General features: G+C 46.4%; 1 protein-coding gene across 2 annotated transcripts in view; it reads left to right on the plus strand.

Moving 5' to 3' along the window:
• The window catches only part of rabgap1l (RAB GTPase activating protein 1-like), a 573,823-nt gene that overhangs the window by 493,194 nt on the left and 57,247 nt on the right, over positions 1 to 23,382 (plus strand). Inside the window, exon 1 of one of the 2 annotated variants that reach the window (XM_084311550.1) lies at positions 16,457 to 16,652. The exons of the other annotated variant lie outside the window; for it this stretch is intronic. Coding sequence (XP_084167676.1) covers positions 16,536 to 16,652 — 117 coding nt within the window. The 5' untranslated portion in view covers positions 16,457 to 16,535. Of the gene's footprint in view, positions 1 to 16,456; positions 16,653 to 23,382 lie in introns of those variants that run through there. 2 annotated transcript variants of the gene reach the window in all.

The following is a 23,382-nucleotide window of genomic DNA, read 5'->3' on the forward strand; positions in this document are numbered from 1 at the left end:
CTGGAGCAGCCTCAGCCGAGTGGGCCGTCTGTTTGTTTTGGTTTGGCTCCTGAACGACCGGCGCGCGGCAAGAGGACGCCGTCCAATGGAAAAGGTGCCGCTTGGCGTCGGGGGCGGCGGCCTCTGAACACACTGGAGGTGTGGCGCGCTTGGATTACGAGCTCCAAGACGGATCTGGGACAAAGGACGTGGAACCAGAGGCTTGGTTAAAGGAGTGTGTTATTTTGTATTAAAACACACACAGAGACACACCTTGTGGCAGAACTGGACCTTCTGTGAAGACATACAAGCCAGGGAGTCTGAGACTATGTCGTCTTAGAAGGTGCCTGATTTAAAACCCACCCAAGCGAGAGATAGCGGGACGTCATCCTGGGACTCGTCGTCTCTCTGAAGTCACTCTCTGAAGTCACTCTCTGAAGTCACTCTCTCTGAAGTCACTCTCTCTGAAGTCACTCTCTCTCTGAAGTCAGTCTCTCTCTGAAGTCACTCACTCTCTGAAGTCACTCTCTGAAGTCACTCTCTGAAGTCTCTCTCTGAAGTCTCTCTCTGAAGTCTCTCTCTGAAGTCACTCTCTCTCTGAAGTCACTCTCTCTGAAGTCACTCTCTGAAGTCACTCTCTGAAGTCTCTCTCTGAAGTCTCTCTCTGAAGTCTCTCTCTGAAGTCACTCTCTCTCTGAAGTCACTCTCTCTCTGAAGTCACTCTCTGAAGTCACTCTCTCTCTGAAGTCACTCTCTGAAGTCTCTCTCTGAAGTCACTCTCTCTCTGAAGTCACTCTCTCTCTGAAGTCTCTCTCTGAAGTCTCTCTCTGAAGTCACTCTCTGAAGTCACTCTCTCTCTGAAGTCACTCTCTGAAGTCTCTCTCTGAGGTCTCTCTCTGAAGTCACTCTCTCTCTGAAGTCACTCTCTGAAGTCTCTCTCTGAAGTCACTCTCTCTCTGAAGTCACTCTCTCTCTGAAGTCTCTCTCTGAAGTCTCTCTCTGAAGTCTCTCTCTGAAGTCTCTCTCTGAAGTCTCTCTCTGAAGTCACTCTCTGAAGTCACTCTCTGAAGTCTCTCTCTGAAGTCACTCACTCTCTGAAGTCACTCTCTCTCTGAAGTCACTCTCTCTCTGAAGTCACTCTCTGAAGTCACTCTCTCTCTCTGAAGTTACTCTCTGAAGTCACTCTCTCTCTCTGAAGTCTCTCTCTGAAGTCACTCTCTCTCTGAAGTCTCTCTCTGAAGTCACTCTCTCTGAAGTCTCTCTCTGAAGTCACTCTCTCTCTGAAGTCTCTCTCTGAAGTCACTCTCTCTCTGAAGTCTCTCTCTGAAGTCACTCTCTCTCTGAAGTCTCTCTCTGAAGTCACTCTCTCTCTGAAGTCTCTCTCTGAAGTCACTCTCTCTCTCTGAAGTCTCTCTCTGAAGTCACTCTCTCTCTGAAGTCTCTCTCTGAAGTCACTCTCTCTCTGAAGTCACTCTCTGAAGTCTCTCTCTGAAGTCACTCTCTGAAGTCACTCTCTCTCTGAAGTCTCTCTCTGAAGTCACTCTCTCTCTGAAGTCACTCTCTGAAGTCTCTCTCTGAAGTCACTCTCTGAAGTCACTCTCTGAAGTCACTCTCTGAAGTCACTATCTGAAGTCACTCTCTGAAGTCACTCTCTGAAGTCTCTCTCTGAAGTCACTCTCTGAAGTCACTCTCTGAAGTCTCTCTCTGAAGTCTCTCTGAAGTCACTCTCTGAAGTCACTCTCTGAAGTCACTCTCTGAAGTCTCTCTCTGAAGTCTCTCTGAAGTCACTCTCTGAAGTCACTCTCTCTCTGAAGTCACTCTCTGAAGTCACTCTCTGAAGTCACTCTCTGAAGTCACTATCTGAAGTCACTCTCTGAAGTCTCTCTCTGAAGTCTCTCTGAAGTCTCTCTCTGAAGTCACTCTCTGAAGTCACTCTCTCTCTGAAGTCACTCTCTGGAGTCACTCTCTGAAGTCTCTCTCTGAAGTCACTCTCTGAAGTCACTCTCTCTCTGAAGTCTCTCTCTGAAGTCTCTCTCTGAAGTCACTCTCTGAAGTCACTCTCTCTCTGAAGTCACTCTCTGAAGTCTCTCTGAAGTCACTCTCTGAAGTCACTCAACTCTCTGAAGTCACTCACTCTCTGAAGTCTCTCTCTGAAGTCACTCTCTGAAGTCACTCACTCTCTGAAGTCACTCTCTGAAGTCTCTCTCTGAAGTCACTCTCTGAAGTCACTCTCTCTCTGAAGTCACTCTCTGAAGTCTCTCTCTGAAGTCTCTCTCTGAAGTCACTCTCTGAAGTCACTCACTCTCTGAAGTCTCTCTCTGAAGTCACTCTCTCTCTGAAGTCTCTCTCTGAAGTCTCTCTGAAGTCACTCTCTCTCTGAAGTCACTCTCTGAAGTCTCTCTCTGAAGTCACTCTCTGAAGTCTCTCTCTGAAGTCACTCTCTCTCTGAAGTCTCTCTCTGAAGTCACTCTCTCTCTGAAGTCACTCTCTGAAGTCACTCTCTGAAGTCACTCTCTGAAGTCACTCTCTGAAGTCACTCTCTCTCTGAAGTCTCTCTCTGAAGTCACTCTCTGAAGTCACTCTCTCTCTGAAGTCTCTCTCTGAAGTCACTCACTCTCTGAAGTCTCTCTCTGAAGTCACTCTCTCTCTGAAGTCTCTCTCTGAAGTCTCTCTCTGAAGTCACTCACTCTGAAGTCTCTCTCTGAAGTCACTCTCTCTCTGAAGTCACTCTCTCTCTGAAGTCACTCTCTCTCTGAAGTCTCTCTCTGAAGTCACTCTCTCTCTGAAGTCACTCTCTGAAGTCACTCTCTCTCTGAAGTCTCTCTCTGAAGTCTCTCTCTGAAGTCACTCTCTGAAGTCTCTCTCTCTCTGAAGTCTCTCTCTGAAGTCACTCTCTGAAGTCACTCACTCTGAAGTCTCTCTCTCTGAAGTCACTCTCTCTGAAGTCTCTCTCTGAAGTCACTCTCTGAAGTCACTCTCTGAAGTCTCTCTGAAGTCACTCTCTCTGAAGTCACTCTCTCTCTGAAGTCACTCTCTGAAGTCACTCTCTCTCTGAAGTCACTCTCTGAAGTCACTCTCTGAAGTCACTCTCTGAAGTCACTCTCTCTCTGAAGTCTCTCTCTGAAGTCACTCTCTGAAGTCTCTCTCTCTCTGAAGTCACTCTCTCTCTGAAGTCACTCTCTCTCTGAAGTCACTCTCTGAAGTCACTCTCTCTCTGAAGTCACTCTCTGAAGTCACTCTCTCTCTGAAGTCTCTCTCTGAAGTCACTCTCTGAAGTCACTCTCTCTCTGAAGTCTCTCTCTGAAGTCTCTCTCTGAAGTCACTCTCTCTGAAGTCTCTCTCTGAAGTCACTCTCTCTCTGAAGTCTCTCTCTGAAGTCACTCTCTGAAGTCACTCTCTCTCTGAAGTCTCTCTCTGAAGTCACTCTCTGAAGTCACTCACTCTGAAGTCTCTCTCTGAAGTCACTCTCTCTCTGAAGTCACTCTCTGAAGTCACTCTCTCTCTGAAGTCTCTCTCTGAAGTCACTCTCTGAAGTCACTCTCTGAAGTCACTCTCTCTCTGAAGTCTCTCTCTGAAGTCACTCTCTGAAGTCACTCTCTGAAGTCACTCTCTGAAGTCACTCTCTGAAGTCACTCTCTCTCTGAAGTCTCTCTCTGAAGTCACTCTCTGAAGTCACTCTCTGAAGTCACTCTCTGAAGTCTCTCTCTGAAGTTCTGAAGTCACTCTCTGAAGTCACTCTCTGAAGTCTCTCTCTGAAGTCTCTCTCTGAAGTCACTCTCTGAAGTCACACTCTGAAGTCACTCTCTCTCTGAAGTCACTCTCTGAAGTCACTCTCTGAAGTCACTCTCTGAAGTCACTCTCTGAAGTCACTCTCTGAAGTCTCTCTCTGAAGTCACTCTCTCTCTGAAGTCACTCTCTGAAGTCACTCTCTGAAGTCACTCTCTCTCTGAAGTCACTCTCTCTCTGAAGTCTCTCTGAAGTCACTCTCTGAAGTCACTCTCTGAAGTCTCTCTCTGAAGTCTCTCTCTGAAGTCACTCTCTCTCTGAAGTCACTCTCTGAAGTCACTCTCTGAAGTCTCTCTCTGAAGTCTCTCTCTGAAGTCACTCTCTGAAGTCACTCTCTGAAGTCACTCTCTGAAGTCACTCTCTCTCTGAAGTCACTCTCTGAAGTCTCTCTGAAGTCACTCTCTGAAGTCACTCTCTGAAGTCTCTCTCTGAAGTCACTCTCTGAAGTCTCTCTGAAGTCACTCTCTGAAGTCACTCTCTGAAGTCACTCTCTGAAGTCTCTCTTTGAAGTCACTCTCTGAAGTCTCTCTCTGAAGTCACTCTCTGAAGTCTCTCTCTGAAGTCACTCTCTGAAGTCTCTCTCTGAAGTCACTCTCTCTCTGAAGTCACTCTCTGAAGTCACTCTCTCTCTGAAGTCACTCTCTGAAGTCACTCTCTGAAGTCACTCTCTGAAGTCACTCTCTGAAGTCTCTCTCTGAAGTCACTCTCTGAAGTCACTCTCTGAAGTCTCTCTCTGAAGTCTCTCTCTGAAGTCACTCTCTGAAGTCACTCTCTCTCTGAAGTCTCTCTCTGAAGTCTCTCTCTGAAGTCTCTCTCTGAAGTCACTCTCTGAAGTCACTCTCTCTCTGAAGTCACTCTCTCTCTGAAGTCACTCTCTCTCTGAAGTCACTCTCTGAAGTCTCTCTCTGAAGTCACTCTCTGAAGTCTCTCTCTGAAGTCTCTCTCTGAGGTCACTCTCTGAAGTCACTCTCTCTCTGAAGTCTCTCTCTGAAGTCTCTCTCTGAAGTCACTCTCTCTCTCTGAAGTCACTCTCTGAAGTCACTCTCTGAAGTCACTCTCTCTGAAGTCTCTCTCTGAAGTCACTCTCTCTCTGAAGTCTCTCTCTGAAGTCACTCTCTGAAGTCTCTCTCTGAAGTCACTCTCTGAAGTCACTCTCTCTCTGAAGTCACTCTCTCTCTGAAGTCACTCTCTGAAGTCACTCTCTGAATTCACTCTCTGAAGTCTCTCTCTGAAGTCACTCTCTCTCTGAAGTCTCTCTGAAGTCACTCTCTGAAGTCACTCTCTCTCTGAAGTCTCTCTCTGAAGTCTCTCTGAAGTCACTCTCTGAAGTCACTCACTCTCTGAAGTCACTCTCTGAAGTCACTCTCTGAAGTCACTCTCTCTCTGAAGTCTCTCTCTGAAGTCTCTCTCTGAAGTCACTCTCTCTCTGAAGTCACTCTCTCTGAAGTCACTCTCTCTCTGAAGTCACTCTCTCTGAATCTCTCTCTGAAGTCACTCTCTGAAGTCACTCTGAAGTCACTCTCTGAAGTCACTCTGAAGTCACTCTCTCTCTGAAGTCACTCTCTGAAGTCACTCTCTCTCTGAAGTCTCTCTCTGAAGTCACTCTCTCTGAAGTCACTCTCTCTGAAGTCACTCTCTCTCAGAAGTCACTCTCTCTGAATCTCTCTCTGAAGTCACTCTCTGAAGTCACTCTGAAGTCACTCTCTCTCTGAAGTCAATCTCTGAAGTCACTCTCTCTCTGAAGTCACTCTCTCTCTGAAGTCTCTCTCTGACGTCACTCTCTCTCTGAAGTCTCTCTCTGAAGTCACTCTCTCTCTGAAGTCACTCTCTGAAGTCACTCTCTGAAGTCACTCTCTCTCTGAAGTCTCTCTCTGAAGTCACTCTCTCTCTGAAGTCACTCTCTGAAGTCTCTCTCTGAAGTCACTCTCTGAAGTCACTCTCTGAAGTCACTCTCTGAAGTCACTATCTGAAGTCACTCTCTGAAGTCACTCTCTGAAGTCTCTCTCTGAAGTCACTCTCTGAAGTCACTCTCTGAAGTCTCTCTCTGAAGTCTCTCTGAAGTCACTCTCTGAAGTCACTCTCTGAAGTCACTCTCTGAAGTCTCTCTCTGAAGTCTCTCTGAAGTCACTCTCTGAAGTCACTCTCTCTCTGAAGTCACTCTCTGAAGTCACTCTCTGAAGTCACTCTCTGAAGTCACTCTCTGAAGTCACTCTCTGAAGTCTCTCTCTGAAGTCTCTCTGAAGTCTCTCTCTGAAGTCACTCTCTGAAGTCACTCTCTCTCTGAAGTCACTCTCTGAAGTCACTCTCTGAAGTCTCTCTCTGAAGTCACTCTCTGAAGTCACTCTCTCTCTGAAGTTTCTCTCTGAAGTCTCTCTCTGAAGTCACTCTCTGAAGTCACTCTCTCTCTGAAGTCACTCTCTGAAGTCTCTCTGAAGTCACTCTCTGAAGTCACTCACTCTCTGAAGTCACTCACTCTCTGAAGTCTCTCTCTGAAGTCACTCTCTGAAGTCACTCACTCTCTGAAGTCACTCTCTGAAGTCTCTCTCTGAAGTCACTCTCTGAAGTCACTCTCTCTCTGAAGTCACTCTCTGAAGTCTCTCTCTGAAGTCTCTCTCTGAAGTCACTCTCTGAAGTCACTCACTCTCTGAAGTCTCTCTCTGAAGTCACTCTCTCTCTGAAGTCTCTCTCTGAAGTCTCTCTGAAGTCACTCTCTCTCTGAAGTCACTCTCTGAAGTCTCTCTCTGAAGTCACTCTCTGAAGTCTCTCTCTGAAGTCACTCTCTCTCTGAAGTCTCTCTCTGAAGTCACTCTCTCTCTGAAGTCACTCTCTGAAGTCACTCTCTGAAGTCACTCTCTGAAGTCACTCTCTCTCTGAAGTCTCTCTCTGAAGTCACTCTCTGAAGTCACTCTCTCTCTGAAGTCTCTCTCTGAAGTCACTCACTCTCTGAAGTCTCTCTCTGAAGTCACTCTCTCTCTGAAGTCTCTCTCTGAAGTCTCTCTCTGAAGTCACTCACTCTGAAGTCTCTCTCTGAAGTCACTCTCTCTCTGAAGTCACTCTCTCTGAAGTCACTCTCTCTCTGAAGTCTCTCTCTGAAGTCACTCTCTCTCTGAAGTCTCTCTCTGAAGTCACTCTCTGAAGTCACTCTCTCTCTGAAGTCTCTCTCTGAAGTCTCTCTCTGAAGTCACTCTCTGAAGTCTCTCTCTCTCTGAAGTCTCTCTCTGAAGTCACTCTCTGAAGTCACTCACTCTGAAGTCTCTCTCTCTGAAGTCACTCTCTCTCTGAAGTCTCTCTCTGAAGTCACTCTCTGAAGTCACTCTCTGAAGTCTCTCTGAAGTCACTCTCTCTGAAGTCACTCTCTCTCTCTGAAGTCACTCTCTGAAGTCACTCTCTCTCTGAAGTCACTCTCTGAAGTCACTCTCTGAAGTCACTCTCTGAAGTCACTCTCTGAAGTCACTCTCTCTCTGAAGTCTCTCTCTGAAGTCACTCTCTGAAGTCTCTCTCTCTCTGAAGTCACTCTCTCTCTGAAGTCACTCTCTCTCTGAAGTCACTCTCTGAAGTCACTCTCTCTCTGAAGTCACTCTCTGAAGTCACTCTCTCTCTGAAGTCTCTCTCTGAAGTCACTCTCTGAAGTCACTCTCTCTCTGAAGTCTCTCTCTGAAGTCTCTCTCTGAAGTCACTCTCTCTGAAGTCTCTCTCTGAAGTCACTCTCTCTCTGAAGTCTCTCTCTGAAGTCACTCTCTGAAGTCACTCTCTCTCTGAAGTCTCTCTCTGAAGTCACTCTCTGAAGTCACTCACTCTGAAGTCTCTCTCTGAAGTCACTCTCTCTCTGAAGTCACTCTCTGAAGTCACTCTCTCTGAAGTCTCTCTCTGAAGTCACTCTCTGAAGTCACTCTCTGAAGTCACTCTCTCTCTGAAGTCTCTCTCTGAAGTCACTCTCTGAAGTCACTCTCTGAAGTCACTCTCTGAAGTCACTCTCTGAAGTCACTCTCTCTCTGAAGTCTCTCTCTGAAGTCACTCTCTGAAGTCACTCTCTGAAGTCACTCTCTGAAGTCTCTCTCTGAAGTCTCTCTCTGAAGTCACTCTCTGAAGTCACACTCTGAAGTCACTCTCTCTCTGAAGTCACTCTCTGAAGTCACTCTCTGAAGTCACTCTCTGAAGTCACTCTCTGAAGTCACTCTCTGAAGTCTCTCTCTGAAGTCACTCTCTCTCTGAAGTCACTCTCTGAAGTCACTCTCTGAAGTCACTCTCTCTCTGAAGTCACTCTCTCTCTGAAGTCTCTCTGAAGTCACTCTCTGAAGTCACTCTCTGAAGTCTCTCTCTGAAGTCTCTCTCTGAAGTCACTCTCTCTCTGAAGTCACTCTCTGAAGTCACTCTCTGAAGTCTCTCTCTGAAGTCTCTCTCTGAAGTCACTCTCTGAAGTCACTCTATGAAGTCACTCTCTGAAGTCACTCTCTCTCTGAAGTCACTCTCTGAAGTCTCTCTCTGAAGTCACTCTCTGAAGTCACTCTCTGAAGTCTCTCTCTGAAGTCTCTCTCTGAAGTCACTCTCTGAAGTCTCTCTGAAGTCACTCTCTGAAGTCACTCTCTGAAGTCACTCTCTGAAGTCTCTCTTTGAAGTCACTCTCTGAAGTCTCTCTCTGAAGTCACTCTCTGAAGTCTCTCTCTGAAGTCACTCTCTGAAGTCTCTCTCTGAAGTCACTCTCTCTCTGAAGTCACTCTCTGAAGTCACTCTCTCTCTGAAGTCACTCTCTGAAGTCACTCTCTGAAGTCACTCTCTGAAGTCACTCTCTGAAGTCTCTCTCTGAAGTCACTCTCTGAAGTCACTCTCTGAAGTCTCTCTCTGAAGTCTCTCTCTGAAGTCACTCTCTGAAGTCACTCTCTCTCTGAAGTCTCTCTCTGAAGTCTCTCTCTGAAGTCTCTCTCTGAAGTCACTCTCTGAAGTCACTCTCTCTCTGAAGTCACTCTCTCTCTGAAGTCACTCTCTCTCTGAAGTCACTCTCTGAAGTCTCTCTCTGAAGTCACTCTCTGAAGTCTCTCTCTGAAGTCTCTCTCTGAGGTCACTCTCTGAAGTCACTCTCTCTCTGAAGTCTCTCTCTGAAGTCTCTCTCTGAAGTCACTCTCTCTCTCTGAAGTCACTCTCTGAAGTCACTCTCTGAAGTCACTCTCTCTCTGAAGTCTCTCTCTGAAGTCACTCTCTCTCTGAAGTCTCTCTCTGAAGTCACTCTCTGAAGTCTCTCTCTGAAGTCACTCTCTGAAGTCACTCTCTCTCTGAAGTCACTCTCTCTCTGAAGTCACTCTCTGAAGTCACTCTCTGAATTCACTCTCTGAAGTCTCTCTCTGAAGTCACTCTCTCTCTGAAGTCTCTCTGAAGTCACTCTCTGAAGTCACTCTCTCTCTGAAGTCTCTCTCTGAAGTCACTCTCTGAAGTCACTCACTCTCTGAAGTCACTCTCTGAAGTCACTCTCTGAAGTCACTCTCTCTCTGAAGTCTCTCTCTGAAGTCTCTCTCTGAAGTCACTCTCTCTCTGAAGTCACTCTCTCTGAAGTCACTCTCTCTCTGAAGTCACTCTCTCTGAATCTCTCTCTGAAGTCACTCTCTGAAGTCACTCTGAAGTCACTCTCTGAAGTCACTCTGAAGTCACTCTCTCTCTGAAGTCACTCTCTGAAGTCACTCTCTCTCTGAAGTCTCTCTCTGAAGTCACTCTCTCTGAAGTCACTCTCTCTGAAGTCACTCTCTCTCAGAAGTCACTCTCTCTGAATCTCTCTGAAGTCACTCTCTGAAGTCACTCTGAAGTCACTCTCTCTCTGAAGTCAATCTCTGAAGTCACTCTCTCTCTGAAGTCACTCTCTCTCTGAAGTCTCTCTCTGACGTCACTCTCTCTCTGAAGTCTCTCTCTGAAGTCACTCTCTCTCTGAAGTCACTCTCTGAAGTCACTCTCTCTGAAGTCACTCTCTCTCAGAAGTCTCTCTCTGAAGTCACTCACTCTCTGAAGTCACTCTCTGAAGTCTCTCTCTGAAGTCACTCTCTGAAGTCACTCTCTGAAGTCACTCACTCTCTGAAGTCACTCTCTCTCTGAAGTCACTCTCTGAAGTCTCTCTGAAGTCACTCTCTGAAGTCACTCTCTGAAGTCACTCTCTGAAGTCACTCTCTGAAGTCACTCTCTCTCTGAAGTCTCTCTCTGAAGTCACTCTCTGAAGTCACTCTCTCTCTGAAGTCTCTCTCTGAAGTCACTCTCTCTCTGAAGTCTCTCTCTGAAGTCTCTCTCTGAAGTCTCTCTCTGAAGTCTCTCTCTGAAGTCACTCTCTCTCTGAAGTCACTCTCTGAAGTCACTCTCTCTCTGAAGTCTCTCTGAAGTCACTCTCTGAAGTCACTCTCTCTCTGAAGTCTCTCTCTGAAGTCTCTCTCTGAAGTCTCTCTCTGAAGTCACTCTCTGAAGTCACTCTCTCTCTCTGAAGTCACTCTCTCTCTGAAGTCACTCTCTCTCTGAAGTCACTCTCTGAAGTCTCTCTCTGAAGTCACTCTCTGAAGTCTCTCTCTGAAGTCTCTCTCTGAAGTCACTCTCTGAAGTCACTCTCTCTCTGAAGTCTCTCTCTGAAGTCTCTCTCTGAAGTCACTCTCTCTCTGAAGTCACTCTCTGAAGTCACTCTCTGAAGTCACTCTCTCTCTGAAGTCTCTCTCTGAAGTCACTCTCTCTCTGAAGTCTCTCTCTGAAGTCACTCTCTGAAGTCACTCTCTGAAGTCTCTCTCTGAAGTCACTCTCTGAAGTCACTCTCTCTCTGAAGTCACTCTCTCTCTGAAGTCACTCTCTGAAGTCACTCTCTGAAGTCACTCTCTGAAGTCTCTCTCTGAAGTCACTCTCTCTCTGAAGTCTCTCTGAAGTCACTCTCTGAAGTCACTCTCTCTCTGAAGTCACTCTCTGAAGTCACTCTCTGAAGTCACTCACTCTCTGAAGTCACTCTGAAGTCACTCTCTGAAGTCACTCTCTCTCTGAAGTCTCTCTCTGAAGTCTCTCTCTGAAGTCACTCTCTCTCTGAAGTCACTCTCTCTGAAGTCACTCTCTCTCTGAAGTCACTCTCTCTGAATCTCTCTCTGAAGTCACTCTCTGAAGTCACTCTGAAGTCACTCTCTGAAGTCACTCTGAAGTCACTCTCTCTCTGAAGTCACTCTCTGAAGTCACTCTCTCTCTGAAGTCTCTCTCTGAAGTCACTCTCTCTCTGAAGTCACTCTCTCTGAAGTCACTCTCTCTCAGAAGTCACTCTCTCTGAATCTCTCTCTGAAGTCACTCTCTGAAGTCACTCTGAAGTCACTCTCTCTCTGAAGTCAATCTCTGAAGTCACTCTCTCTCTGAAGTCACTCTCTCTCTGAAGTCTCTCTCTGAAGTCACCCTCTCTCTGAAGTCTCTCTCTGAAGTCACTCTCTCTCTGAAGTCACTCTCTGAAGTCACTCTCTCTGAAGTCACTCTCTCAGAAGTCTCTCTCTGAAGTCACTCACTCTCTGAAGTCACTCTCTGAAGTCTCTCTCTGAAGTCACTCTCTGAAGTCACTCTCTGAAGTCACTCACTCTCTGAAGTCACTCTCTCTCTGAAGTCACTCTCTGAAGTCTCTCTGAAGTCACTCTCTGAAGTCACTCTCTGAAGTCACTCTCTGAAGTCACTCTCTGAAGTCACTCTCTGAAGTCACTCTCTCTCTGAAGTCTCTCTCTGAAGTCACTCTCTGAAGTCACTCTCTCTCTGAAGTCTCTCTCTGAAGTCACTCTCTCTCTGAAGTCTCTCTCTGAAGTCTCTCTCTGAAGTCTCTCTCTGAAGTCTCTCTCTGAAGTCACTCTCTCTCTGAAGTCACTCTCTGAAGTCACTCTCTCTCTGAAGTCTCTCTCTGAAGTCACTCTCTCTCTGAAGTCTCTCTCTGAAGTCTCTCTGAAGTCTCTCTCTGAAGTCTCTCTCTGAAGTCACTCACTCTCTGAAGTCACTCTGAAGTCACTCTCTCTCTGAAGTCACTCTCTCTCTGAAGTCACTCTCTGAAGTCACTCTCTCTCTGAAGTTACTCTCTGAAGTCACTCTCTCTCTCTGAAGTCTCTCTCTGAAGTCACTCTCTCTCTGAAGTCTCTCTCTGAAGTCACTCTCTCTCTGAAGTCTCTCTCTGAAGTCACTCTCTCTCTGAAGTCTCTCTCTGAAGTCACTCTCTCTCTGAAGTCTCTCTCTGAAGTCACTCTCTCTCTGAAGTCTCTCTCTGAAGTCACTCTCTCTCTGAAGTCTCTCTCTGAAGTCACTCTCTCTCTCTGAAGTCTCTCTCTGAAGTCACTCTCTCTCTGAAGTCTCTCTCTGAAGTCACTCTCTCTCTGAAGTCACTCTCTGAAGTCTCTCTCTGAAGTCACTCTCTGAAGTCACTCTCTCTCTGAAGTCACTCTCTGAAGTCTCTCTCTGAAGTCACTCTCTGAAGTCACTCTCTGAAGTCACTCTCTGAAGTCACTATCTGAAGTCACTCTCTGAAGTCACTCTCTGAAGTCTCTCTCTGAAGTCACTCTCTGAAGTCACTCTCTGAAGTCTCTCTCTGAAGTCTCTCTGAAGTCACTCTCTGAAGTCACTCTCTGAAGTCACTCTCTGAAGTCTCTCTCTGAAGTCTCTCTGAAGTCACTCTCTGAAGTCACTCTCTCTCTCTGAAGTCACTCTCTGAAGTCACTCTCTGAAGTCACTCTCTGAAGTCACTCTCTGAAGTCACTCTCTGAAGTCTCTCTGAAGTCTCTCTGAAGTCTCTCTCTGAAGTCACTCTCTGAAGTCACTCTCTCTCTGAAGTCACTCTCTGAAGTCACTCTCTGAAGTCTCTCTCTGAAGTCACTCTCTGAAGTCACTCTCTCTCTGAAGTCTCTCTCTGAAGTCACTCTCTGAAGTCTCTCTGAAGTCACTCTCTGAAGTCACTCTCTCTCTGAAGTCTCTCTCTGAAGTCACTCTCTGAAGTCACTCACTCTCTGAAGTCTCTCTCTGAAGTCACTCTCTGAAGTCACTCACTCTCTGAAGTCACTCTCTGAAGTCTCTCTCTGAAGTCACTCTCTGAAGTCACTCTCTCTCTGAAGTCACTCTCTGAAGTCTCTCTCTGAAGTCTCTCTCTGAAGTCACTCTCTGAAGTCACTCACTCTCTGAAGTCTCTCTCTGAAGTCACTCTCTCTCTGAAGTCTCTCTCTGAAGTCTCTCTGAAGTCACTCTCTCTCTGAAGTCACTCTCTGAAGTCTCTCTCTGAAGTCACTCTCTGAAGTCTCTCTCTGAAGTCACTCTCTCTGAAGTCTCTCTCTGAAGTCACTCTCTCTCTGAAGTCACTCTCTGAAGTCACTCTCTGAAGTCACTCTCTGAAGTCACTCTCTGAAGTCACTCTCTCTCTGAAGTCTCTCTCTGAAGTCACTCTCTGAAGTCACTCTCTCTCTGAAGTCTCTCTCTGAAGTCACTCACTCTCTGAAGTCTCTCTCTGAAGTCACTCTCTCTGAAGTCTCTCTCTGAAGTCACTCACTCTGAAGTCTCTCTGAAGTCACTCTCTCTCTGAAGTCACTCTCTCTCTGAAGTCTCTCTCTGAAGTCACTCTCTCTGAAGTCTCTCTCTGAAGTCACTCTCTCTCTGAAGTCTCTCTCTGAAGTCACTCTCTGAAGTCACTCTCTCTCTGAAGTCTCTCTCTGAAGTCACTCTCTGAAGTCACTCTCTCTCTGAAGTCACTCTCTGAAGTCTCTCTCTCTCTGAAGTCTCTCTCTGAAGTCACTCTCTGAAGTCACTCACTCTGAAGTCTCTCTCTGAAGTCACTCTCTCTCTGAAGTCTCTCTCTGAAGTCACTCTCTGAAGTCACTCTCTGAAGTCTCTCTCTGAAGTCACTCTCTCTGAAGTCACTCTCTCTCTGAAGTCACTCTCTGAAGTCACTCTCTCTCTCTGAAGTCACTCTCTGAAGTCACTCTCTGAAGTCACTCTCTGAAGTCACTCTCTGAAGTCACTCTCTCTCTGAAGTCACTCTCTCTCTGAAGTCTCTCTCTGAAGTCACTCTCTGAAGTCTCTCTCTGAAGTCACTCTCTCTGAAGTCACTCTCTGAAGTCACTCTCTCTCTGAAGTCACTCTCTGAAGTCACTCTCTCTCTGAAGTCACTCTCTGAAGTCACTCTCTCTCTGAAGTCTCTCTCTGAAGTCACTCTCTGAAGTCACTCTCTCTCTGAAGTCTCTCTCTGAAGTCTCTCTCTGAAGTCACTCTCTCTCTGAAGTCTCTCTCTGAAGTCACTCTCTCTCTGAAGTCTCTCTCTGAAGTCACTCTCTGAAGTCACTCTCTCTCTGAAGTCTCTCTCTGAAGTCACTCTCTGAAGTCACTCACTCTGAAGTCTCTCTCTGAAGTCACTCTCTCTCTGAAGTCACTCTCTGAAGTCACTCTCTCTCTGAAGTCTCTCTCTGAAGTCACTCTCTGAAGTCACTCTCTGAAGTCACTCTCTCTCTGAAGTCTCTCTCTGAAGTCACTCTCTGAAGTCACTCTCTGAAGTCACTCTCTGAAGTCACTCTCTGAAGTCTCTCTGAAGTCACTCTCTGAAGTCACTCTCTGAAGTCACTCTCTGAAGTCTCTCTCTGAAGTCTCTCTCTGAAGTCACTCTCTGAAGTCACTCTCTGAAGTCACTCTCTCTCTGAAGTCACTCTCTGAAGTCTCTCTCTGAAGTCACTCACTGAAGTCTCTCTCTGAAGTCACTCTCTGAAGTCTCTCTCTGAAGTCACTCTCTCTCTGAAGTCACTCTCTGAAGTCACTCTCTCTCTGAAGTCTCTCTGAAGTCACTCTCTGAAGTCACTCTCTGAAGTCACTCTCTGAAGTCACTCTCTCTCTGAAGTCACTCTCTCTCTGAAGTCACTCTCTGAAGTCACTCTCTGAAGTCACTCTCTGAAGTCTCTCTCTGAAGTCACTCTCTGAAGTCACTCTCTGAAGTCTCTCTCTGAAGTCACTCTCTGAAGTCACTCTCTGAAGTCACTCTCTGAAGTCTCTCTCTGAAGTCACTCTCTGAAGTCTCTCTCTGAAGTCACTCTCTGAAGTCTCTCTCTGAAGTCACTCTCTGAAGTCTCTCTCTGAAGTCACTCTCTCTCTGAAGTCACTCTCTGAAGTCACTCTGAGGCAGAGGCACCGTGACGGAACAGAGGCTTGTCTCCAGAATTAGCCACGACTATTTTTACCTCCACTTCTCATAGCCGTCGTCTTACGTTTTTCTTTTAGATCGAACATTTTATTTAATTTTTTTTGTGTTGTGTGTGTGTGTGTGTGTGTGTGTGTGTGTGTGTGTGTGTGTGTGTGTGTGTGTGTGTGTGTGTGTGTGTGTGTGTGTTGAGGCCTCTGGGGAGGGGAGTAGATGGAAGGAGGCAGTCATAGAGAGAGAGACTGAGGAGAGAAGAAGCTTTGCTTCTCACTGCTGCTCGACTGCGACTCCATTAGCAGCAGCACTCAGATAGGGTCTCTCACCTCCTCGGCCACTGGACCTGGACCTCGTCGCCCTCCGCTCCCTTTACGACTCCTGCCAACGCCGTGTCCACGATCACAAGAGGAAGGACGGAGGACCTCGTCAGGCCCATACATTTCTTCGCCCCTTCTTTTTTTCTTTTCAACAACGTCTAAATCGATCAACTTATAAGCAGCTTAAAGGGTGAAAGAATTCACTGGCACCTTACTTTATGAGGAGACCCAGGGTGGCTTAGTGCCCTGTGAGGAACCTCCACCGCCCACCACCACCACTCCTCTTAGTGCCCTGTGAGGAACCTCCACCGCCCACCACCACTCCTCCAAACCTGCCTTATTTTCCATGGATTATGAGAGGAATTTGACGGCAAACTCAAAACGTCCCATCGAACGTGGAGTTAGTGACGGGAGAGTCTACTCTTTTCTTAAGAGGAGGAAATGCGCTGGATCTATCTGTCTCCGTGTCTGCTCTTAAAAAGCGAGAGAGAGAGAGAGAGAGAGAGAGAGAGAGAGAGAGAGAGAGAGAGAGAGAGAGTGAGAGTGGACTGAGAGAGGTTCTGCACAGAGAGAGAGAGAGAGAGAGAGAGAGAGAGAGAGAGAGAGAGAGAGAGAGAGAGAGAGAGAGAGAGAGATTCTGCACAGACAGAATGACAGACAGATTGAGGACCTGGACACCAGCTGACACCGCAGAGGGATTCCTCAAGTTTGATGTGAAGCTGTTTGATCAGAACAACAGTTTTGATCTCGGAGGACAGAGAGCATGTGGCCGTCGTCAGGGTGATCTGTGAGCGACAACAAGTCTCTGTGGTCGGTTTGACAGCTCTGACTTCCTCTCTCTCTCACAGACCCACAGTGGGGGAGCTTAACTGAACCTAACGGTAGCGTTTCTAACACACTGAGAACAGTGCAACCTGAGAGAGGACGTCACATGACCACGGCACAAACCAACGGAGGAGAGGAAGAAAAGAAAAGAACTGTTTGAAGGAAGAGGAGGAAAAGATACCTTATCCCCCATCTCTCCTCACGCTTGAACGTCAGAGAAGAGAGAGAGTGAGAGAGAGAGAGAGAGAGAGGGACAAACAGGTGTGTTGTTCTCTCCTTCCACCTCCCTCCCTCCCTCCCTCCCTCCCTCCCTCCCTCCCTCCTCCCCCCTCTCGGCCCCTCCTCCCATGGGGCGGAGCCTGCTACAGTAAGCCCTGAGGGACACACTGAAGAAGCCAGTCGCTCTTCTGCTCTCCGGACAGACCGGTCAGCTCCTCTCCCCTCCACCCTCTGGACCACCTGCTGAGCAGAGCGCCCCCCGGCGGTGGGAGGAGGAAGTGAAGAAGATGATGGAAGAGATCTCCATCATGGTGGCCTACGACGCACATGTCATCAACCAGCTGTGTGAGGAGGACCCCCTGGCCACCCTGGTGGCCCACTCCAAGCCCCCCCGGCGGGCCGCGGTACGTCTGCCCCTCCCTCCCCCTGTAGGCCCCTCCCACAGCAGGTACAGCGTGAGACGTGTGTCACTTACAGACGCGTGAACAGATCGTTGTTCTGTATCCATGGTTACACCTGTGTTCTCATGACACGTCAACAGTCCGGGCTGCTTCGTTGATCTGTTGCACTGGTAACTGCTGTTCCCCCCCCCCCCCCCCCCCCCCCCCTCTCTCTCTCTCTCTTCTTGTTGTTTGTTGCTATGCTATCTCTTTTAATGCTATCTCTGTCTTTCTGTTATGTGTTTGTGGCCTGAGATGTGTGGATGTAGACACCTGTCTGGCTCGTACAGAAGAGGAACACGGGCTCTGCTGCCATGTGGAAGATGGTGTAGAGATAGTGGGGGGGGGGGGGGGGGGGGGGTTACGTTTGTGTATGTAACCACCACAAGTGTGTGTGGTGTTCCACTATGTGACTCACGGTGTGTTGTTGATGGTCTTGTGCCCCATCCTCTCAGGCAGTCAGTCTACATGCAAACCACATTACCCTCTTGTCAGTTTGTTTCAATTAGAGATTCATTTCGGAATCAATGGAGACCTTATACTTCTCGGGTGTGTGTGTGTGTGTGTGTGTGTGTGTGTGTGTGTGTGTGTGTGTGTGTGTGTGTGTGTGTGTGTGTGTGTGTGTGTGTGTGTGTGTGTGTGTGTGTGTGTGTGTGTGGTGTGTGTGTGTGTGTGTGTGTGTGTGTGTGTGTGTGTGTGTGTGTGTGTGTGTGTGTGTGTGTGTGTGTGTGTGTGTGTGTGTGTGTGTGAGGGGTGAGGCGAGGCAGAGTGTTTGCTCTCGTGTGAGTATGTGGACATGTATGTGTGTTGGTGAGAGAGAGCAAGAGAGAGTGAATGAGTGTTTCTGTGTGTGTACTGTGCGTGTGTGTGTGCGTGCGTGTGTGTGTGTGTGTGTGCGTCAGATTGACCCAGTTTTTCTGTGAAATGTCCGTTTGGCTCCTTGCTCGCCGTACGACAATTTCAATATTCAAACGCTTCTGGGCTGAGGCCCATTACATAAGAGAGGGCCATTCTCCCTACACACACACACACACACACACACACACACACACACACACACTCACACTCACGTAGATGAGCACAATACGCAGCACGGCCCTTTATGACACACCGTGCAGATCTAGGCCTGTGGACCAATTCCATTTTATGTTCTGTGGATTCAGGTCAGGATTCTAAAATTGAGTCTAGTACCATTTCCTGGGGGGCAGGGGCAGGGGCAGGGGCAGGGGCAGGGGCAAACTCTAATCTTATTTCCTACTCGAAGGGACTAATCTTCAGTCCACCCTCTCCCCAAACTGACCCTGGATATTTACATGTAGTTATTCCACTATGTGGAAGGGGGACCCTGATGTAAACAAGACGAAAGTCTTTCTCTGGTCTGCATCCCCTTAACAATTGTGTGTATTGAGCCGTACTGTAATGTACCCCATTCTGCAATCTGTTCATTAAAGTTTTCAATCAATCAATCATGTGTAGCCTATTTCAAGAATAGTGTAGACCATTTAGATTCAATTCAAATGTATTGTCATCATACAGCACAAGTACAGTACAACGAAAACAGGGTTGGCATCCAACCAGAGTGCACATGTAACACTAGTGCAACAGTAAATATACAATGTACAGGTGATTAAACTGGGTACAAAATATACAAGTTAGTAGTGCTACTGAGTGTAGTGCTAATCAGATGTATGTACAGAGTTGTAGTATAATATGTACAGTGTTACAGGTATAAGGACAGTATGGTAGTAGTAATACATACAAGAATGGTATTGGATTCTTACACCTTTTCTATCTGGGTCTAATCGGGGGATCTACCTATTGACCTCTTTTCGTCGGGGTTTAAGACGGGTCAATAGAGCACGCCTACCTACGCTAATGAGAAAAAAGAAAAGATTCAAATTAAACTGGACTTGAAGTCTTTATTCATAGCACACATTGCAATGTAGTCATGCAGAGACACACGCATGTGATGGGCGACACACATACAGGGCTGTACGCTAAGCTGTTTCACTAGGGGCACACTTGCCCCTAAATGAGAAATTTAGGGGCAAATAATATTTTTTAGGGGCACATTTTTAAATAACTATTTTACCATTATAGTGCACACAAATATGTTCCTCCTGCCTCATTACTGTGGTCATTTTATTTAACATTTAAGTGCGTTTGTGTTCAGGTGTGTATCTTTTATAATGAACCAACTGAGAAAGTGTGTAAATCACTAATAGAACAAAAACAACAAACTGTGTGTGTGTGTGTGTGTGCGCACGCTTGTAGTGCTCCCTGAATGAGATCATCACAACACACACACACACCATTGCATTAATCAGGAGGACAAGAAACTCTGCATACCTTTGTTTCACAACGAAAAGTGCTTTATAAATAAAATGAATTATTATTATTGTAAATAACCCCATGAAAGGTTTATTATTTTTATGGGTAATTACCTGCTTCATATTTGTGATGTTACTGGTTTCAGGGTGTGCCTAAAGTGATCAATGTGTTGGGCCGTTTATAGAGATCTATGCCAATTAATGTTTATGTATATCCGGGACTTTTTTTTATAAGAATTGAGAGGCCTACTATGGTATGTGAATATGTGACCTTTATTTTGAAAACCGTGTTGCGACGCAACCTTGTTTAAGTTTGCGCTTTTGACAGTGAAATGTTCAGTTCAACTTAGCTCAAAGGAAAGACACTAATCAAAAAGCTTTAATTGACCCGTATGAGGCTCTTACGGTGGGACTTTGATTGTTTATAGAAGAGGAATGTAATACTATGCAGAACGAGAAATAAACAGTTGATTTTACCAGCAGTAAGTTGCAAGCCACTTTCATACGGGGAACCGTGACAATTATTAGTATTATCTTATTTGCATATTGTCACATTATTAGATAGATAGGTTGATACTTTATTGATCCCCGGAGGGACATTTAAGTAGACAGTATTTAAGTATTGAAAAACGTCCTGTGGGCGACTCACCTAATACATGGCTGAACGTTACAAGTGTCCGTGTCCCCGTCATTGTAATCATCACTGCCAGATCAGACTTAATTTAATCGGCTATGGTCTCTTATCATCTCTCTACATCGGACGTGGTTGTCATAAGATGGACTGATATCCGCTCCGTTGTTCTTGCAGAGCAAAATTAGCGGCTTAAACTTATTGAAGGAAGTTCTTATTTGGCGATGCATACAATAGCCCACATTCATTTTCGATTAGATTGGTCGCTAGGAACTATGGGATTTGGTGTTGGATGTATGGACTCTACCAGACGGGGACATGGTATTTAATCGCACGATAGACTACAACTACCAAGTTGCGTGGCCCAGATTGCGTGGCCCAGATGGTGATTTGATGAGGACGAGGAAGGTAGTGATTTGATGAGGACGAGGAAGGTGGTGATTTGATGAGGAGGAAGGTAGTGATTTGATGAGGAGGAAGATGGTGATTTGATGATGAGGAAGGTGGTGATTTGATGAGGAGGAAGATGGTGATTTGATGAGGAGGAAGGTGGTGATTTGATGAGGAGGAAGGTAGTGATTTGATGAGGAGGAAGATGGTGATTTGATGAGGAGGAAGGTAGTGATTTGATGAGGAGGAAGATGGTGATTTGATGAGGAGGAAGGTGGTGATTTGATGAGGAGGAAGGTGGTGATTTGATGAGGAGGAAGGTGGTGATTTGTCAAAGAGAAGAGTGTGTGAAACAAAGGTGTGTTTTGGAGAAGCTGTGGGAGCAAAGCTGACAAGGTGCTCGTGGCAAATCTGTAGGTGTGTAAAAACCATGAGAGAGAGACACACTTTCTTGCTGTCTCTCCCTATCTCTCTTTCTTTTCACATACACACACACACACACACACACACACACACACACACACACAATAGGCTATCCCGTACTTACATATTATACACGCATGCCTCCTATTCGTCCATCCTTGCTGTAGTCATTCTTTATAATGTTCCTTTCAGGTAATGGCTCCATTTACTCTGCACCCCCACTCTGCTGCAAGGGCTGCCCGACCACTCCAGCGTGTCTGTCCAGGGCATCACACACACACACACACACACACACACACACACACACACACACACACGCACACGCACGCACACGCACACGCACATGCACACGCACACACACACACATTCAGAGGGGATAATTTCCCACAGTCCCTGGTCTGACCAGTCATCAGAGACACTGGGCCCGGGGGGAAACAGGGCCTCTCTCTTGCCTTGTATCCACTAAGTGGTATTCACATTGAGCCATGTAAAGCTCCCACATATATTTCATATAGTCGTTGTGAAATGGCTACATGAGAGACTCCCATCCTTTCAAAGTGACTTCCTTATTGCAGTGTCTATAGGGAGGTGCAGTGGTTACTTCCTGGTCTATAGGGAGGTGTAGTGGTTACTTCCTGGTCTATAGGGAGGTGTAGAGGTGCAGTGGTTACTTCCTGGTCTATAGGGAGGTGTAGTGGTTACTTCCTGGTCTATAGGGAGGTGTAGTGGTTACTTCCTGGTCTATAGGGAGGTGTAGTGGTTACTTCCTGGTCTATAGGGAGGTGTAGTGGTTACTTCCTGGTCTATAGGGAGGTGCAGTGGTTACTTCCTGGTCTATAGGGAGGTGTAGTGGTTACTTCCTGGTCTATAGGGAGGTGTAGTGGTTACTTCCTGGTCTATAGGGAGGTGCAGTGGTTACTTCCTGGTCTATAGGGAGGTGTAGTGGTTACTTCCTGGTCTATAGGGAGGTGTAGTGGTTACTTCCTGGTCTATAGGGAGGTGTAGTGGTTACTTCCTGGTCTATAGGGAGGTGTAGTGGTTACTTCCTGGTCTATAGGGAGGTGTAGTGGTTACTTCCTGGTCTATAGGGAGGTGTAGTGGTTACTTCCTGGTCTATAGGGAGGTGTAGTGGTTACATCATCGCTGTTTCCCACGCGGTCCACCCAGCTTGAAATGGCAATGTATTTCCAATGGACACATTTCTAAATCGTCTCGTTTTAAACAAATAAAGCGTGAACACGGTGTACCTGTCTGTGTGTGTTCATCCACAATATATAGCTCAACATGAAAAAAATTGCAATTAATCGTAAAAGTAGCAAAATAACAACGTTTATGTTTTTGTTCACTAAGAAACTACACAATAGTGTAGAACTACTGGTACGTGTAGTTCTTTTTTAACGACAAATTAAACAACCTTTTAACTAACTTTCAACCAAAAAGGCTTAAACAATAATGTTAGTGATAGAAGGGAACTCATTTTGTGCAAAAATGGAAAGCTTGCCAATGTTCATGAGGCAGAATTATTACAATAGCCGATAATAAATGTTCCCAATGATAAATCCCTATTATGGGTGGACCGCACGGGAAACTAAAGTGATGTCAGTCTACACCTCCCTATAGGAAACTAAAGTGACGTCAGACTACACCTCCCTATAGGAAACTAAAGTGACGTCAGACTACACCTCCCTATAGGAAACTAAAGTGACGTCAGACTACACCTCCCTATAGGAAACTAAAGTGACGTCAGACTACACCTCCCTATAGGAAACTAAAGTGACGTCAGACTACACCTCCCTATAGGAAACTAAAGTGACGTCAGACTACACCTCCCTATAGGAAACTAAAGTGACGTCAGACTACACCTCCCTGTAGGAAACTAAAGAGACGTCAGACTACACCTCCCTATAGGAAACTAAAGTGACGTCAGACTACACCTCCCTATAGGAAACTACAGTGACGTCAGACTACACCTCCCTATAGGAAACTAAAGTGACATCAGACTACACCTCCCTATATGAAACTAAAGTGACGTCAGACTACACCTCCCTATAGGAAACTAAAGTGACGTCAGACTACACCTCCCTATAGGAAACTAAAGTCAGACTACACCTCCCTATAGGAAACTAAAGTGACGTCAGACTACACCTCCCTATAGGAAACTAAAGTGACGTCAGACTACACCTCCCTATAGGAAACTAAAGTGACGTCAGACTACACCTCCCTATAGGAAACTAAAGTGACGTCAGACTACACCTCCCTATAGGAAACTAAAGTGACGTCAGACTACACCTCCCTATAGGAAACTAAAGTGACGTCAGACTACACCTCCCTATAGGAAACTAAAGTGACGTCAGACTACACCTCCCTATAGGAAACTAAAGTGACGTCAGACTACACCTCCCTATAGGAAACTACAGTGACGTCAGACTACACCTCCCTATAGGAAACTAAAGTGACGTCAGACTACACCTCCCTATAGGAAACTAAAGTGACGTCAGACTACACCTCCCTATAGGAAACTAAAGTGACGTCAGACTACACCTCCCTATAGGAAACTAAAGTGACGTCAGACTACACCTCCCTATAGGAAACTAAAGTGACGTCAGACTACACCTCCCTATAGGAAACTAAAGTGACGTCAGACTACACCTCCCTATAGGAAACTAAAGTGACGTCAGACTACACCTCCCTATAGGAAACTAAAGTGACGTCAGACTACACCTCCCTATAGGAAACTAAAGTGACGTCAGACTACACCTCCCTATAGGAAACTACAGTGACGTCAGACTACACCTCCCTATAGGAAACTAAAGTGACGTCAGACTACACCTCCCTATAAGGTGTTTTCCGTCTTGTGTTTCATTAACACAAAATTACTAATTGGTCCAGCGTGCCACAACCTTAGCCTTCCCCCGTAACA

Source organism: Notolepis coatsorum (genome assembly GCF_963971535.1).
Source record: "Notolepis coatsorum genome assembly, chromosome: 3".
Classification (NCBI taxonomy): domain Eukaryota; kingdom Metazoa; phylum Chordata; class Actinopteri; order Aulopiformes; family Paralepididae; genus Notolepis; species Notolepis coatsorum.